The sequence below is a fragment of the Heloderma suspectum genome, chromosome 5, assembly GCF_057233095.1.
Source record: "Heloderma suspectum isolate Gila_16-S chromosome 5, 16-S_ref, whole genome shotgun sequence".
NCBI lineage: Eukaryota > Metazoa > Chordata > Lepidosauria > Squamata > Helodermatidae > Heloderma > Heloderma suspectum.
The window spans coordinates 224,401,942-224,420,575 of NC_139462.1; the positions used below are offsets into that span (position 1 = coordinate 224,401,942).

The window sequence follows — 18,634 nt, forward strand, 5'->3', positions numbered from 1 at the left end:
CTGCTTAAGTGGCTGAATCACAGCAAGTTACAGCGTGAAGCAGATACTCATGAAATTCAAATCACATTAAAAACTCAGCGGGACAGATAGTTAACTGTTGCCTCTGTGATATTAGAGTGCTAAAGCCTTCCTGAAGAAGAAAGTGTCCAGCAGATTTTCAAAGTATTTAAACTGATGCTCGGTCATGAGATTTGATAGGTGTAAGCCTATTTCATTGGGCTGGAGTCAGTAAAGTCTAGAACTTGTGGAAAACAAGCTGTAATTTACGGCTAAATATTGTGAAGCATGCCGGTTCCTTAGTCCACAGAAAGGCCACACGTGGGCCCACAAATGTGCTGCTCTATAAGACTAGACAGCCCAGCCTTTGGCTCCTGAACCACAGAAATCCTGTCCCTCCTCTGAACAGTAAAGGGATTTGGCAGGCAGTCTAAGGATGCTGTGGTGACACCATTCCCACGCAGTCATTGTAATGCATACAAAATATATAGGAAGGAAGGAATGGGGAAGAATGAAACCAGTCCTGGTTTCTTATTCCTAATGCTGGAGGAGATGCATCACCTGCCCTCCTGTACCCCAGCCATGTAATAATTAATTTCTAGTATTTTCCTAGAAATGAGTAGCAGGCATCTCACATCTGGCCGCATGCACTTGAACAAAATATAGTTTCATGGCAAATTTAATTAACTGTGAACCACTTTGATGGCTACTGTAGAGAGAAGAAATTACTAAACACAAGCAAAGGAAAAAAATTAAGCTTAATTCCCTGCCTGGAATCACCCACCTATAGTCTTTGCCCAACATAATTAGCTTGCCTTAAGCCAGGAACAGGAACAACTGCCTTGCAGGAGCAGCACATATACTTCCCAGTCCCTGTTGCGAACAAAACACTATTTTCTAATGATGTGAGAAGCACATCACTGACTTGGGTGGCATGTCCCCCCCCCCCCCCCGATTTCTCCAGTGCTACAAAGTTTGCAAGGGTCTGAGTTTATCCTCTACCAAGGAAAACAATCAAATTCATTTTGGCTGCTATCACCACTATGGACACCACTGAAAACATCACTGGGCTAACATAACTAAAGTCTACTGTGGAGCTTGCTACATGCACTATTATTTCTACAACACGTCAGACTGCACAAAATATTGATTCTTTCCCTCTCACCCTGACACAAACCCATGTATGTAGACATCATCATCAAGCTTTACAAACACTGTTTGTAAAATATAAAGGCTATTTGTTCAGTTCTGTTTTGTATTTGTTAACTGCCTGAAATTTCAACTATTAGTTGCCTATACTGACATTGCATTAAAATGGATATGCTTTATTTGTGCCCAGCTTTTAGGATACAACTTTATGTAATAAGCTATTTATTCCCATTCTTCTCCCCCCGCCATATAACCATGGTAACTTTAAAGAAAGCCTTTCATATTGGCATCATAAGCAATACATGGAGGCTACATTATGAGATAAGCCCATATGTGATATTGTTACCATGGAAACACTTACCCACACACTAAAGCAGACAAAAGTACATGCAGCCAGATAAAGAAACAGAAGAAAAGGGGGGAAGATTAAAGTAATTATTTTCTCCTTATTTGATACCACATGAAAAGAAAGCCCAACTTAAAAATGGTCCTTGAAGGAGATTTTGGGCATCACAAAGAAAAAGAGAAGGTGGGTGGTGGGAAATCTGCCTTAATTAGCAACACACTTGTTAAGCAGAGAGCTGTTTTGGGACCTACTTCATAAAGTGTTCAATTCAACATCTCTTTTGAAGCCCGGGGCACTTGTCACACAATTCTGAGCAGTGACCCTCCATATTGACTAAACAGCAAAGGTTTTCCAGCATCACAGAACTGGCCTCTCTGGCCAATTCGGGGGTACCTGAAAAGAGGTAAAATACAAAGGCACAGAGAGAGACTGACCTACCTTTGCTAGACTGGCTGTAAAGAGCACACATTCAAAGAGCTCTCCCATCCTCTGGAGGAACTCATCCACATGTGGTCGTTTTAATACATAAACCTGGAAATTGGAAAGGACAGGAAAAGAATGGCAGCTGAGACACAAGAATGTGTGACATATGCTGTGGCATACTTCTAAGTCATGATGATGGAGAATAGATAGTAGAGATGTCAAAAAGATGGCTCCCAAGGTTATGTTCTATGCTTTAATCCAAAAGGTAGAAGCATCATGGGTAAGGTAAGCCAACAATGCTTTAGCAGAGTGGATAACTAGAGTAGAAAACTGATAGTGACACAGATCACAAGGCATATGTATTTGGTCTTATTCAGTTTTAAATAAAGGATTAATGTTTAATTGAACAAAAAAAGTTATTTTCATGTAATCAGGTAATGTTTCTCGATGGCCAATATGCAGGACTGAAAACCTGTAATGTTAAAATGAATGCCTCCTTCTACCTGCAGCTCCCACACATCCAATCTGAGCAAACAGATAATCCAAACATGAAACCAACCTTCAAAATGTCTTGTTCCGATAAAGGAGTTCATTTGCAAAGTATATAAATAAAATAAAGTCTTTGACTTTCTCTGGATAGTATTTTGACATTCCACGCCCAAGTTGTTACTAAGCCTGTACAGCAAATGTTGGTGCAGAATAATAAGACTATTCAACAATGCAGGTTATTTCCTTTTCTTTTGCTTTAATTTACCATCTACTAAATTCTATTTAGTTCCTAGGATTTGCATCGCAATACCATACAATTTATTTGCTGACCATCTCCCTGGTGTGAAGAATCTCCATTCAGGTCTACGAGTCGTATTCACCGTGTGGATTGAGATCACCATGGTATATATCCCACAGCCTAGGCAAATAACCCTTGAGAATGAACCACAACTGGAGGGGCCATCAGTGAGCAAATATCTCTGCCTTTGCTAGTAAACACCGTCAACATGGATCAACAGTGGGGAACCACTGTGTTACTTGCAGAATGCACCATGCAAGTTGGGCCTAACAGACAACGGAGTGAGACTATAATGGAGAATTCGCTACAGGGTTGCTGGCAAATGTCCACAACTCTTGGCTGGGACTTATGATCTTCAGATCGAAGGACCTTGGTGGTTGCTTCCACACCAGCCATTCAGTCTAGAATGGTTTTTCCAGAGACTCCGAAGACATAATTGCCAATGTGTTACATTCCAGTGTTTTCTGAGATGTCCCACCTTTTTCTCCAACTAATTTCTGGTGATTGCATGTATGTATGTATGTATGTATGTATTAGTTTTATTAGCTGTCTATCTGGCCAGCTACCCGGCCACTCTAGGCGGTGTACAATACTAATAAGAAATCTACATAATCAACTGAACAAAACAACATAACAAAATAACGCTGCTCTAAAAACCCCTAACCCACTCCAAATGCCTGCCTAAACAGCCACGTTTTTAAAGCCCGGCGGAAGCTCATCAAAACTCATTTTACCAACCTGCCCAGCGTGGACTGTTCTTGGGGATGCATGGGGTTGGCTTTAATGAATAGTTTCCCAAAATAACAGGATATAGGCTAAAGGGATGGGCATATAGGGAATATAATGCTATATTATGTGCAGAAAACCAATGCCTCAGCAGTGCTCAAGGTCCTAAAGTGGAAGCAACCATGGAGTATGACATTCCTTGGGGTATGATGGTACGATGTATACTTTTGTAATAGGTTTAACATTCACTTTGCTAAATTTAAGAATATAAGCAGTGCCATGTGGGATCAGACCAAAGGCCCATCCAGTCCAGCATTCTGTTCACACAGCGGCCAACAGATGCTTATGGGAAGCACACCACCTCATACATCCATTTTAAAAACTGCCTCAAGACAACAGGCTACCAAAACAATGAATGTATTTGCTGTTTTTGGAATACATTGTCAGACTCTCTTCAAAAAGCTCAGTTTAAGTTATCAAGGTGAAAAGAAATGTATCCCACTTAACCTTCAAGGGTGGCAAAATTCTGGACTCAGAAGTTGAATAATTTTTTGTGGCTTTTATGACAAAAGCTGATGACAGGATTATATACAAGTCACTTCAGTAAACATTTCTAGCCTTCATGGCCATTGCAGAAAACCAAGTTTATATTAACTTGAAGAGTTTACTCCTATTAAATAAATCTGGGACATTAGTGCTGTCAAGGAACATCTGCTTGGGACAGAGTTACAACTGCACAGATAGAAAAACAAGCATTACAACAGTATAGCCATTAGAACACAGTTTTGTCTTGTGTTTAATCTTATTTTAGATCCTGGAGGGTGAGGGAAGCACGTAAATGTAGCCAAGCTGCCCAAGGCACCCAATACCCTAGTATCTTTGGTTGTGGGCCTTCTTGCTGTAAGAGCTGGGAGAAGACATGTAGACTCGAGTCTTCCGGTATCTCGTTCACTGTGTTGTGGCTACTTCCCAGTGCAAGTAATCAAGGATAGGCCATTAAGAATGCACACAGCCTATCCTGGATTACTTGAACCGGGTCACAGCCTCTTCCAGAAAGACAGCTCAAGGAGCACTGCCCTTTAGGGAAAGAATATATGCTAAAAGTCATCACATACTAGAGTCAGGTACATAACTTTCAAATGTTCATCATTTCTCTTGTCTATCTCTCCTCTGCTCTCATTTTCTAGAAAAAAAGCACTATGCATCTTATTTTGCTTAAGTAAATAGGCTCTTGAAATAGTGCATGGTCTATTACTGTTCAGTACAAAACCCCATATTTCTGAGTATTGTTCACAGGCATTTCTACATTATGTCTGAACTAATTTTCAGTTCATCCCAGTCCAAGGACAAATATGACTTCTACATTGAAGAAAATGCACCTCTCAAGTAGTCATTGAGTGTACAACTGCGGGGGGTGGGGTAGGATGGGTTGTACAATGCAATTTCGCATTTCCCTCTAAGTCAAAACCTCCTTACACTTTCAGGCAACAGTGATTCTCTGTACACAGTAGATTAAGTGTTTCCTAGCTATGACTAAAGGCACCTGTAAATCCTTCTGCATATTAATAGAGACAAGCCCACTGGGCAGGACTTATCACAGCATAAATTGAAGGTGGAAGGCAATGCTGAGTGCTCATGGTACTAGAAAAACAAGTGATTAAACAGCTGCTGAAGATGGTTTGCTATTCAGACTGTCCATAGTCCAGGCAGTTTCTCTGCATGTCTGTGGAAGAGCCACACTACCTCCTCTAAAGGACAAGGTGGGATTATGATTATCAATACCTTGTACTCGGGGGGGGGGGGGAGGGGGAGGAAATGGTGCCACCTGTAAAAAGGGCCTCTTTCTCCTTATTAGCTCTTTATAATCTTGCCTCCATACATTTCAGACTTCTTGTCCCTGGAAAGCACTACTTTTCTAGGGGAGAAAACTGATAAATGAAATAAAGATTGATATTTGTGGACAGCAACTTACCCAAGGCCCTATTAACACTACAAATGTACCTTGGACTGAAATGGGTTGCCCCAAAGGATCTTAGGAATTGTAGTTTGGTAAAGGATCCAATTATTCTCTTAGAGAACCTCAAATCTTCTTGGAGAACTACAGTTCCCATGGTCTTATGAGAGGGGAATGACTGTTCAACCAGTTTACATTTGTAGCATGGATACTTCCTTGAAATGTTTTATCTTGCCTACCACAAACGTGTTCAAGCAGCTTATAATAATTTTAAATGTATCAATATAAAACCATTAACAGAATGCATCAAGCAGACCATCATGATGTCAGTGATCAAATGCTCAGGAAAATAAAATGGTATTTAACAGTCACCCAACTGACAGAACAGTTGATGCCAGGCAAATGCTTCTGGGAAGGGTGTTCCACAACTTAAACACCACAACCCTCACAGAGAAGGTAAGGATACATGGATGCAAAGGGTCAGAGGATGACCTTAATGAATACACAAATTCATATGGGATAGCACAGTCCTTAGCCCTAAGTCTTCATGGACAACACACAAGGAAAAAAAACGTGGGTTGCTCAGATGGGTCTATTTATATCCCCTTGACTTACATTAATTGCTTAAACAAATAGCTGACAAAAAGAGGAAGACAGAACAGGTAGAAAGAGACCAGGTTTGCATGATCACTGCAGCTTGTGGCACGTTGTGCTGGGCAACTTTTGAATATTCAAGCCATGACCATGGCTTGTCAAACCCAGCGAGGGCGGGCTGTTGGTGTAGTTAACAAACCACCCAGAACCCATGTTTCAGGGTTGTGGGTGGTTCGTTAACCACACCAAAACAACCCACCTTCATCAGGTTCGGATGACAAAACAAGCTGCAGCTTAAATATTCAGTATGGCTGCCCGCGCCATGGTGGGTTGCTTGATTGTGCGAACCGGCCTAAATTCCAAAGTATACGATATGCTGTGGAAATAAAGATCTTAAAGTACCTTAAGCAGTTTATGGGGGAAACTGAAATAATGGCATTTACCTCCACAATTCTGACAAGTAAAACACATCAGTCAGTTGTTTGGTTAAAAACAAGGTATGATCTCAAACGGAAGGCCATGTGGGAAAGAAATGTTTAGCTCCAAGTGCAGTGGTGCAGCTAGGGCTGAAAATTGGGGTCAGAGTCCAGGGCTCCACAGTGAAGACTGCCCCCCCATGACTGCCCAGAGTGCGGCAGATGATGGGGGCTGGCATGAGTATGCTGGGGCCCACCAGGGCTGAAGCTACTTGCTGCAGCATCGTTTCTTTTCTTTTCTTCTTTTTTAAAAAATATTTTATAGTTGTGGGGTGGCCATGCAAGCACATACATGGTTGCAGTTGCTCACTTTTTACTTTAAAAATTTATTATCCTTTTCTATGACAAAATTGTGCTTATTCCCAAGTTAATGTGTTTAGCATCCAGGCAGAAGAAGTAAACTTCATTTCATTCCTGCAGTCACAGTGGTGCTATGATTCAAGTGGCTTTAAACAATTATAAAGCATGGAATGGTGGCAGAGGAGGGAGGAGAGAACTATGAACTTCAGACCAAATCTAAGGGGTGGGTGTGTGCATGCGCGTAAGACCATTAAGTCCAGGGTCCAAAAATCACCCAGCTGCACTGCTGAGTGCAATGCAAGAAAGTAAACAGAAAACCCATGCTGTAGGAGCTTTGTATGACAGAAAATACACTCCTGGCCCATAACTTAAGGTTTCTTTAAAGCCACATTGCATCCTTCTCCTTCTGGGATCAAGCACCCTAACATGCTCACTGGATGTGAGGACGTCATTTGTTTGGAATATAGCACTCAAAAGCATTTTATGAGGGGGGCATGCAGGAAGATAGGTAAAGTTAAAAGAAAGCAATGAATGCTGCATATTTGCTTTCACTACAGAAGATGCCTGAGAGATACCTGTACCTGAACTCATTATTTTCAGGTGAATACATCAGAGGAACTGGATCTTTTATCAATTAGAGATGACATTGTTGTTGTTCTTCAGTCATTCAGTTGTGTCCGACTCTTCGTGACCCCATGGACCATAGCACGCCAGGCCTTCCTGTCCTGCGCTCTCTCCCGGAGCGTGCTCAAGTCCATATTCATTGCATCAGTGATGCTATCTAGCCATCTCATCCTCTGCCGTCCCCTTCTCCTTTTGCCTTCAGTCTTTCCCAGCATCAGGGTCTTTTCCAGAGAGTTTTCTCCTCGCATTAGGTGGCCAAAATATTGGAGCTTCAGCTTCAGTATCTGTCCTTCCAATGAGCACTCAGGGTTGATTTCCTTTAGGATGGACTGATTTGACCTCCTTGCAGTCCAGGGGACTCGTACGAGTCTTCTCCAGCACCACAGTTCGAAAGCATCAATTCTTCGGTGCTCAGCCTTCCTTATAGTCCAGCTCTCACAGCCATACGTTACTACTGGGAAAACCATAGCTTTGATTATGCGGACCTTTGTCGGCAAGGTGATGTCTCTGCTTCTCACTATGCTGTCTAGGTTTGCCATAGCTTTCCTCCCAAGGAGCAAGCGTCTTTTAATTTCATGGCTACAGTCACTGTCTGCCGTGATCTTGGAGCCCAAGAAAATAAAATCTGTCACTGCTTCCATTTCTTCCCCTTCCATATGCCAGGAAGTGATGGGGCCAGATGCCATGATCTTCATTTTTTTAATGTTGAGTTTCAAACCAGCTTTTGCACTCTCCTCTTTCACCCTCAACACTTTCAGAGATGACATAGGTAGAGGTTTTAGGAGTTTCACAGTCAAGTGAATTGGTTATATGGATAAGATTGTGTTCCAAGATATGCTCTCACATGCTCAATCAACTTTTGTTACTGATTGGGCAAATTCTTCTCATCCACCCTACCATCTCTCTCTCTCTTCCACACACACTCCACTTTTGAAAAAAAGAAGCTGCTACTTTGCCCACCCCCCTGGAATTTTAGTGATGAATTTCCATATTTTGGTTAATTGCTGAGCCATTTCATATTTGAGTTCAAGGACTTTTAAGTGAATGCCATCCGGCCCTGGGGACATACTACTTTTAGTCTGTCAATTAGTTCTAAAACTTCATCCTTTGTCAACGTAATTTGACAGTTATTCTGGAAAAAATTACTATCAATTCATAATTTTCTACAGTGACTTCTTATTGGAGGGTTAACTCCTTCTCCCTCTTGGGGTCATTCTTTGGGCTCACCATGTATGCCTTCACATGATAGGAAACTACTTCCGACACTCTCAAAAATAAGATCAAGTGACCAAGGGGAATCTCCAGTTTAATAGAGCCAGTCATGAAAAGCAGGTCATCCCCAGCACACACAAGTTAAATGGCAAATATAGCAGCAGTGCTCACCTGATGTATAGTTCCATCAATTTCAACTGGAACAATGAAATCAGCATTGCTAATTGGCTAGAAAAGTGAAAAGGAGATCAGCTTTAGAAAATAAGAACAATTTGTACTATGACACCCTCCCCTCCCTCCGGTCCCAAACTCCAGAGGAAAACATTGGGACTGACAGCATTGCTCCCGTGAAGAACTGTAGCACTTTGGTGATACCCGGTGCAGAAAATGCATTCAGAACAACTGCCGAAGAGCTAGAAAATTCTCCTGTTCACATATCTGCACCCACAGACATATATCCAAACATACTGGGCAAACACTTTTGTGCCTTCAACTTTACAGTGGCTGTCAAAACGTTTTCATCATGCATGTGTTCATGTTGGCAGGGAAGGGCTCTTGCTTGGCTCACACAAACAGATCCACTAGGTGGAGCAGGCCGCAGCCCCTTTCTTCTCGAGCAGATCTCTCTGCTATTGGGCTCCAGGCTGTTGCATGAATTGACAGCACAAGAGATTGTCCTTTCTTCTGAATATGATCGAGAAGGGGGTGGCTGCCCCATTCCTGCTTGGCTGCAGCAGACCTGTTAGTGAGGAAAAGGAACAGCCTGCCAGGCCAAACTCTTCCCCACTTGCACTTCACCAGGAGGAGGACTCCAGTCTGCATTTTGACACTTGCAAATGGATTTGCTTGTAGTTAATGTTACTCAACATTGAGGGACTCTCATTTCCTCTACAGCAGCCTTTCCCAACTTGGCGCCCTCCAGATGTATTGGACTACAACTCCCAGCATCCCCCAACCAGCATAGCTGGTTGGGGGATGCTGGGAGTTGTAGTCCAACACATCTGGAGGGTGCCAGCTTCTGGAAGGCTGCTCTACAGAGATGCAGTCCCTTTCCAAAAGGGGGGGGGGTGGAGGAAGAAACAGGGCACGAAGCCTAACAAATAATATTACTGCAAGGGAAGACTCCATCAACTGTTCCTGGGACGTTTCCTGGAGAAACAAGATGCACCCTCAGGCCTGCAGGTCTCCCTTTCCCCAAGGACTCCGAAGAAGCTGCAGACATTCTGAGAAGTTATTTCCCTTTTTGAAGGAACAGACTGGTACTTTTTCCCAGAAGAGGACTCACAAATCTAAATTTTGTGTCTATAGAACCAAAACCTTGAGATTAATGGCACAAAATCTATGCAGTGTCAGGCCTGGTCTACATATACAGCAGAATGAGGTGGTAGAGCAGGTTGTACCACTTTAGATTGCAACTGGGGGAATATCATTTCTGAAAGCTGCTCTGTATTTAAAAATACCTGCAAATAGTAGGTGTGTGTGTGTGTGGGGGGGGGGGTTTCCTGAATGCTCCATGCTGTCTTACTTTTCTATGTGCAGGGAATGTTGTTTTTCTTTTCTTATCATAAGGGAGCATTCAAAAATGTGATTTCCTAATCTCAACAGGTGCTGTCCATTCTACTTCTTCAGGATTCTGCCGCTGCATGGGCAGACTCAGGGCCAAAACAGACATTACTTTAAATCTGTATCTAGCAGCTACACGTTTATTTTCATTTTTACGTTAGAATAAGTGCAAGGTCCCCTGATCTGGATTGGGACCCTAGTGTGTACGGTATGGGCGCTTTTAAGATCCAGATCACTCTTCCCCACCCCCCGCTGCCTGCAAATACTATAGGGAAAAAATGAAAAAAAGGAAAGACACCATTGCTATATATGGATTTAAAGTAATATCTGTTTTGGCCCCAAGCCTTAAGGTTGCGGTTTTAGGATTTTTGTTTGTAGTTAACTAGAACAGCCTTGCATAAAAGGGTGAACTCATTCTTAATTTTTAATGAGATTCCTCAATCTTTACAAGGGTGGAGAGGGTTCAAAACTCATCGAGGTTTGGTAACATTTACAAGACTTTTATTCTTCCATTCTCTGAGCTGCTTGGATTATTTATAAACCAGCTGACAAATTTATTAGTTGCTCACACAAATATTTCTATGGCCATATAATCTTAACATTACCCAGAAGAAATTCCAGTTTGAGGAATAGCGCTGCAGTAATCTTTTTCAAAAAATGACATCACCCACAGACATCTAGCCTACGCTGCAGTAGCCTGTGATGCAAATTTGTATCAATACAGTTGAAATCTTCATGCTTTTTCAGTTATTTCAGACTATCTAACCCAGACTTGTTTCATTCCACAATAGAGCTCAAGTGAATCCGTTACGGTACAAATCATCTGTTTTAAAAGCAACATCAACAGAACTTGGTGATTACACCCTGTTGAACTATGGAATTCACTACCACAAAATGTGGTGTTGGCCACCACAGCTTTAAAAGAGGATGAGACAAAATTCATGGAGGATATGACTACCAATGGCTACTAGTCATGTATACTGCTGTCATAATCAAAGCCAGCATGCCTCTAAATATCAGTTGCTGTGGAACAACAGCGGAACAGGACTACTGTCCTCATGTCCTGCTTGTGGGCTTCTCCTAGGCATCTGATTGGCCACTGTGGAAAACAGGATGAGGATCCAACAGGGCTCTTATTATGATCTGGTGTTATTTACTTATAAAGTCCACAGAAGCTCAGCACACATTAATGACATGAACAAGACTGGCATCATGGCAAAAAAAATATTCATTTAAGAATAACGAATAAAGAAACAAATTAAGAAACCATTTATAAATTTAAGAATGTAATTTGCAAGATTCGCAGGACAGCTAACAAAGAGGAAATGAAACAAATTAATTCAAATAATAATACATAAACTTAAGCCAAGAAAACACAGTATAAACACAGGTCTGCAGGAAAAAAAGTAAAATCTGTAAAACAGGCTAGGTTAAAGCCAACTAGATGATGTCCTGAAAGGCCTAGGCAAATAAACATCTTTGTTAGTGGCCAGAACAACCATCAGATTCCACTCCTTGGGGAGGGAATTCCACAGGCAGGGGATCACAACTTAGAAGGCCCTCTGGCGGGTCACTACCTGCCTATCCTCATTTTTTAGCTGACCTGTACACTGATTAGCAGAAGAATATCCTGCAACTCCATTTTCTGCAGCTGAGCTTCCAGTCTGAAAAAAGGCATTTTGCTCTGAATCTACATGCAGTTCTGCCCTTAGCAACTGCTATGTGATGAGTTTGAAGCATCCCATGGATAATGAAGTTCCTTCGAGACAGCACCTTCCTTTTCACAGGGATCCACAAATATGGTTTCCAGGTTGTCAGTAGTAACTAGAAATGTAAAGCCTCCAGTATATTCCGCCATAAGAGGGGACACATTTTCAAAAAGAGGCAGAAAATGTCTGTTTCAAAATGGCAAAAGGATGAATATTGTGCTGGAGCTCAGTGTCCACAAACTGGATGGAAACAGGTTGCTATCCATACCCTGCCCACTACTCCTCTCCCTATAAAGCCACCTGATTGTCTCTGTAACTGCTGCCAATGATTGGCTACCAAGCCGAGCCAAAATTCACAAAAAACGGGATAATTTAACATCCAGTTTCCTAGGCTAAAGCCACATGCTTGATTTCTCATCACCTGATTGATAACCACTTGACGGCTCCATAGAAATGCACCGAGATTTGAGGCAATATGGAAGTTCTCTCTGTGATGGCTATTTACTACATCACTAGATATTATGGTAATTGACTGACAACCTTAGCACGGGCCACAGTTGTCAATGAACTTTAAACAGGTGCATCCGGCATGGGATCCTAATGCATAATTTTTCAAGGTATTTTTGGAGGGAAAGTAAGGACTTTGGTAGGACTGTGTGTGTGTGTCTATATTCATTAAAAAAGAAGAAGCCCTATACATACATACAAATACATGTACCAACCAATCACAAAGAATACCAAATAGCATACATACCTTAAAGGAACTGTGCACTAGTGTTTCGTCTAGATCAATGACCACACATTTCTTCCCATAATCAGATATTGTCATTTCTGGCAAGAGGTATTTAGCTGGTGGCTAAACAGAAGACACAGGAACACCATGAAATGTTAGAAACATATTCCTACTGATGTTACAAATAACTAATGGTAAAGACTAGTGCAGACATTATTAAACTATTTACGTATTGTTTAGTGCAACAACTGGAAGCACTGATGTGTGGGTTTCTGTGAAAATCCACAGAAATCAATGTTCCTACTTGCTATGAAAGATCCCAGAAGTAAACAGTGAGATCCCCAGCTCTGAAGAGAGATGAGACCTTCAGGATTAACCCTTGTAGAACACAGCCTTCATTGTCTGGGTTCACAAAACATGACAACCCACACTCAACCTTGAGCATGGGTTGTTGTTGAACCATTGTTTGTTGTGTTGTGTGAAGCCAGCTGTGCTAACAAACCATGGTTTGCTAACTGCAAACAATCCATGAAGAGAACCCATGGTTTTTTATTGGGCTGTGAACTGTGGGTTGTTTGTGGTTAGTGTGGCTGGGTTCACACAGCACAACAACTCACAGTTCAACAACAACCCATACTCAACCTTGAGTGTGGATTGTCATGTTGTGTGAACCTACTCACTGTCTTACCCCATCATAGCTAGTAGCTGGGGATGGTACTGAACTAATAAGAATGTCATGAAATAAAGGATTAAAAAAAATTAAACCTAGCAGAATTCTACTCTAAATGATTAAAAAAATCCTAATGTTCAGCTCCACATCAAGTCTTTGTATTTGGCAGTGCTATGATTTTGAGGGCATGGGGTGGGAAACGTGGTCCCCAAACTGAAATTGGGGCAGGAAAAAAGCTACCAGGGTATTGTGACCTTCCCTGAGGTTCCATTTTTTGCACTTGCTTTTGTGCCCCATTGTTCTTTCTCTCTTTCTCCACTCCACTGCAAACACAGAGCTGAAACAGGGAACTTTTGTTTGGCAAAAACTTTTGTTCCTCAACCTTTGTGGAGGTGATCTGCTGCATGGAGCTCCCTTGGAAAGCACTTGTTTTTGCAAGGGTGTGTGTGTGTGTTATTTTGATGAAGGCTTTGGTAAGCCCTCCCTTAAATGACAAATTTTATGCAGAAAAATACAATTTCCACAGAAATCTAGCACAGCCGAATCATGTACCATTTCCTCATACAATTGAAACCATGTAAGGGCTGAAAAGAAAAAATGGTTTTTCCAACGAGTCAGGTCATTGATTGCATGTCACCCTTGTTATACTTCCCTACATGCAAGTGGAAAGTACCTATATTAGTGGCAGATTAAGGAATCTGGTTATTTCCCTATGCTTCTGTGGCATGGAAGGTCCTGTGGAGTGCTGTACACCAGGGATGGGCAGAAAGCAGATCTCCTGATGTTTTTGGACATCAACTCCCAGCATTCCTGACTACTGGCCATGCTTGCAGATGCTTCTGGGAACTGAAGTCCAAAACATTGAAAATTTACCTTCTGCGCACCCCTGCCTTACACAACACTCCCATGTGTACAAAAAGCATGTGGGAATGGTAACTACAGATTGCACCCTCTAAGAGAGGCTCAAGTACTCTAGTTGAGAAGATTTCAAGTGCCTATGCATCTCTCAGAGGCCGTTTTTAAACAGAGGAGGAAGCATGGGAACAAATCTGTGTTGTAAAAAGGGCAATGGAGGAATCAGCTCTGGCAGTTAATAGCTGAAACTGTGTGCACAGTGAATATTGTTTGTGACTTAGGAACTGGGTGCCAGAATTTGCATTCAGCACTCCAAAAACATGCCGATTCTTGTTAGAAGACTCGGCAGGCCAAGGAGGAAACATGAGAGTAACTGAACAAATTAAACTCCAGTAACCATGGTATATGTTAGAGGATCATTTCTAGCATTACATTTTGAGGTGTGAATGTGACAAATATGCTCATAGACACATTCTTCAGGGAATTGGCTGGAATTCCCCCTCAGGTGACCAACCAATGGCAAGTTCAGGTTTTCTGCTATCTAGTGTGTGAAGTAGCCCTGAGGGAAGAATTTAAGCATTGGAAGATTGAAAGAGGCAATTGAACAGCTGTGATAATGGGAAATAAACAGGGTGCAATTAACTGAAGGACAGGTAACATGCAAGGGTTACGAACTGGAAACCGAACTAGAAATGGTTAGACAAACATCCGATTCATAGCAGAATCAGATTAAAAGCAGTGTATACATAATATTTATCTACACTGTAAGGCTTTCATTGCCTGGTGGCCACCAAGCGTTTGCACATGTACTTTGGGTATGAACAGCCTTTTGTTCTGGCAGTCATTGCAATGTAGCACACCACACGAAGAGTCAGCCAACTGAATATGGCTACAACGGCTACGTAGAATACTGTATTCTGCAGCCAGTTCTATTTAAGATTTATTTTAAGTATATAGCCAGCTACATAAATATGGTTCCACACCCCATCAGCGAGTTGTAAGATCTTATCGGTTAGCAGAAGAGAACAGCCTGTCCCTACAGCATGCAACACAAAAACACATCAGTTAGACTTTACATAAGAGACCGCCGATCAAACCAACCCAAAATAAAGAACATTAAACAACTGAAAAGAATAAAAATACATACACTTGGAATGGGAATGACCTGCATCTGGTCACCCTGGTGGGGAAAAGGAAAAAAAAGTCAATGTAAGAGTAAGGTATTTCAGAAGAGAACAAAAAAGAAACTGAAGCAGAGTACTCAACTCAAAACCATTCAAACAGAAACTCAAAAAGGCATTTAAGAAATCTGTTAAATAAAAAGAAGATTCTGCACTGTGGTAACTAAAATGATCAGTTAGTACAACAGAAGCAATTAAAAGAACAACAAGCTAGATCTCTTGCTGGTAATTCCTATATTCTCAATGGGTATGGTTTACAAGTAGTATGCAAAATAATAATGTATTTACTTAATTTAATATATATGAATCACATACATTAAAAGACATTTCTAAGCAATATACAAAATAATACAGTATACGATCACAACTGAATACTGTATATTATTAGTGTATACAGCAGATTAAGTTTATTTGTTGGAGAAAGTATGTTTTCAGTAGGTACCAAAAACCCAGAACGGTTGGTGCCTGTCTAATTTGTAGTGCTGGGAGTTCCAAAGAGCTGGGCACTACGATACTAAAAGCCCTATTCTGAGCCATCATGAACTGGACCTCCGAAATCTTGGACATCACCAAGAGGATATCTCCTGATGAGCACAGCAACTGAACAGGCAGGTAGGGGGTCAGGCAATCTCTTAAGTATCCTGGTCCTGATATAGGGCTTTGTAAACAACTGTTTCATATCTTAGTTACTGCTATTCTTAAAGCTTTCCAGAAGACACAAGGCAAAATACACTTTCAGCAGTTCACTACAATTCTGGAAAGATCAAGAGATTAGGGATACTCCAGTATTACTGTTGTTACACTGAGCCAACATTGCAGTCTACATCTTGTTGTGGACCCTGCTGTTCACCTCTTCATCTAATGCACATGTGGGTAACTCACAGCCCATGGCCCACATGTAGCCCTCAGTCACTCTCTGTGCAGCCTATGGAGCCCCACCAACTTTTCCCTACCACCCAGATCACTTGGCAAATACTTTGACCAGCCCCTCCCCCCAGATGATCCTGATGTAGGCAAGATTGCTGCTTTGGAAACAGCGATGTTGATCAGGATTGCTGGGTGGGGGAAGAGGCTTTAATTCTCCCACCCCAGCAATCCCATGTTTGGTGGGCTAGGAAGAGCGTCATGTTTCCCTGCTGGGATGAAGAGGGCTTCTCCACTGCAGTAGGGAGAGCCTTTGAAAGACAGGATGATACTGGCTGGCACTGGCATGACCCCAACTTTCAAAAGACTTCTCTCCCCCTGTCTCAGTGAGCAGGGAAGGGAAGTTTAAACTTCCCCATCCCTGCACACTGAGATGTGGGTGGAACAGTATCTGTGTGTAGCCCCCAACCCACCAGTGTGTGTGGCCCTCAGAGCCAAAAAGGTTGCCCACGTGATTATTACAATAAGTAATAATTTTTCTCAAGCAAGGAGAATGGCAAGCAGAACCTTCCTGCCCTTCTACCTTAAGGGCTAATAGACAGAAGAGAAAGCCACAAGCACAGCCATCATAACACTGTGCTGCATTTCCCTGGCTTGAGGGAAGATGAAAAATTTGTTGATCCATAGGAAGAGAGACTACCAGACTATATTGAAATGTATTACTATGTAATGCTTTGCATCTATGGGACAAGTTCCAGGAATTGATTATTGCAAGTTCATTCACTGGAACAGGCAATCTTTGAGAATTGCTGGTAAACAATGGCACGGATTGGCACTGTACAAACATTCGTACTTCTGAAGGAATCACTCCTGGAATGGCCAGAATTAGCCATCAGTTCTCTTCTTGGTGGGAACCAATGTAGAGTCACATCGCAATCTTATACATGCTCACTTGGAAAGCAGTCCTATTGAGTTCACTGGGGCTCTCAGAGAAATGGGTACAGGATTACAGCCTAAGTGGCACTTTAGCTAAATTAATTAGCAGTGGGGTTTGTTGTTACATTCTAGAGTATTTTAAACATGCATTTTCACTTAAGGGGGAAATATAAAGGGACTTACAGTTTAAGGACCAAGCACATTAATGACATGAGCCTCTGAGGATTTTGCTACCAAGTCTCCTAACTCAGAAATTTAACCATTCTCTAACCATTGCCCTAAGCAGTAATTTTGCTTTATCCTATTTAAACACAGCTCAGCTTCTATTCTACCACAGTTATTGAAAAAGTTAATCCTTCTCATGTATTTTCTGATTGTTACATGATCACTGAGCACTGGCAGTGAGATTAAGTTTATACTAGTTCAAAATTAGGCAACGCATGAGCTTTGTTAGAGTTATTTGAATATGGCCATTAGCTGTCCATTCCTAATTTTTACAATCAGTAGTCCAAGGCTGGTACATTAATTAGAGCAGTCATACATAACTTGTGGCCCATCAGAGGCCCAATCAAACATTTGTTTACTGTTGCTTATCTGGGACTGCAACAAGAGGGCTACTTCTCAGTCACCTGGCAAGCCACAATACCTGATTGGTGGGCTGAATGTAATTTAGTTGGTCACAGGTTGGGTAGGCCTGGATTAGAGGCTAGCCCTATAAAATGCAACAGTTCATACAAGTTGGCTACCATGCCAAAAGTCAAGAAATGTTCATTCTATCCAAGTATGACAAGAGTATCATTAAGTGAGAAGATCTATTTAAAACATTTGTTTTAAAGTTTTCAAATCAGCCCAATTGCTTGCGAAGTATTATTAGAGCAATTTTCTTGAGATTTTAACACCATTTCCTGAAGAATTTTGCTTCTTCTTCTACATCACCAGCAAAACCTTGGAGGATTAGTATCCTATTCTATAGCCAACACCACCAAGTTTCTCTGCACCGCATAGCCAATCAGCAATGATGGGAGCTGTGATTCAGAAGAATATAAACATACTCTGCATATGCACCCAAATGCACATCTCAGTGTATAATTTTCCTTTTCAGAAGCTGACCCACACAGAATTCCTAAGCTGCTCCTTAAACTCCAGACTTACGTTAGCCTGTGGAGTTGACACAGGAACAGTTTAGAAGGAAAATAGTAGCAGGTATTAGATGCACACTGACAGCAGGATTAGTCCAGCTGTGATAAATAAAATCTGGAATTATCCTACCAGAGCGCTCTACTAGTCAGGAAGAAACTGCAGTGTACTCTCAGTCACCCAGCTAGGTTGGAGAAGGCACAAAAAGTCAAATACAAGGAGATCACCCCAAGTTGGGGCACCTGAGTGTTGTTATATTAAGAAAGCAAGCTTGAGTGTTGTTATATTAAGGAAAGCCAGAAAAACAGCCACATCTGGAAATTTAGCAGCTGACAGTCCAAACTGCATCTTCTCAGCTGAAGCCCAGAAGGACTTCCTTAACACTGCACTGTGTTTCC

At 41.7% G+C, this 18,634-nt stretch overlaps 2 protein-coding genes across 3 annotated transcripts in view; both read right to left on the reverse strand.

Moving 5' to 3' along the window:
* Positions 1–2,019, reverse strand: part of VILL (villin like) — a 93,552-nt gene extending 91,533 nt beyond the window's left edge. The window contains exon 1 of the mRNA XM_084859431.1: positions 1,931–2,019. The gene's annotated coding sequence lies outside the window, so the exon portion shown is untranslated. The remainder of the gene's footprint in view (positions 1–1,930) is intronic.
* CTDSPL (CTD small phosphatase like) overlaps positions 1–18,634 on the reverse strand; it is a 93,928-nt gene that overhangs the window by 10,957 nt on the left and 64,337 nt on the right. For both annotated transcript variants that reach the window (XM_084859435.1, XM_084859436.1), the window contains exons 3-6: positions 15,266–15,298; positions 12,615–12,716; positions 8,760–8,816; positions 1,931–2,023 (exon numbers count right to left, since the gene is read on the reverse strand). In XM_084859435.1, coding sequence (XP_084715561.1) covers positions 1,931–2,023; positions 8,760–8,816; positions 12,615–12,716; positions 15,266–15,298 — 285 coding nt within the window. The remainder of the gene's footprint in view (positions 1–1,930; positions 2,024–8,759; positions 8,817–12,614; positions 12,717–15,265; positions 15,299–18,634) is intronic.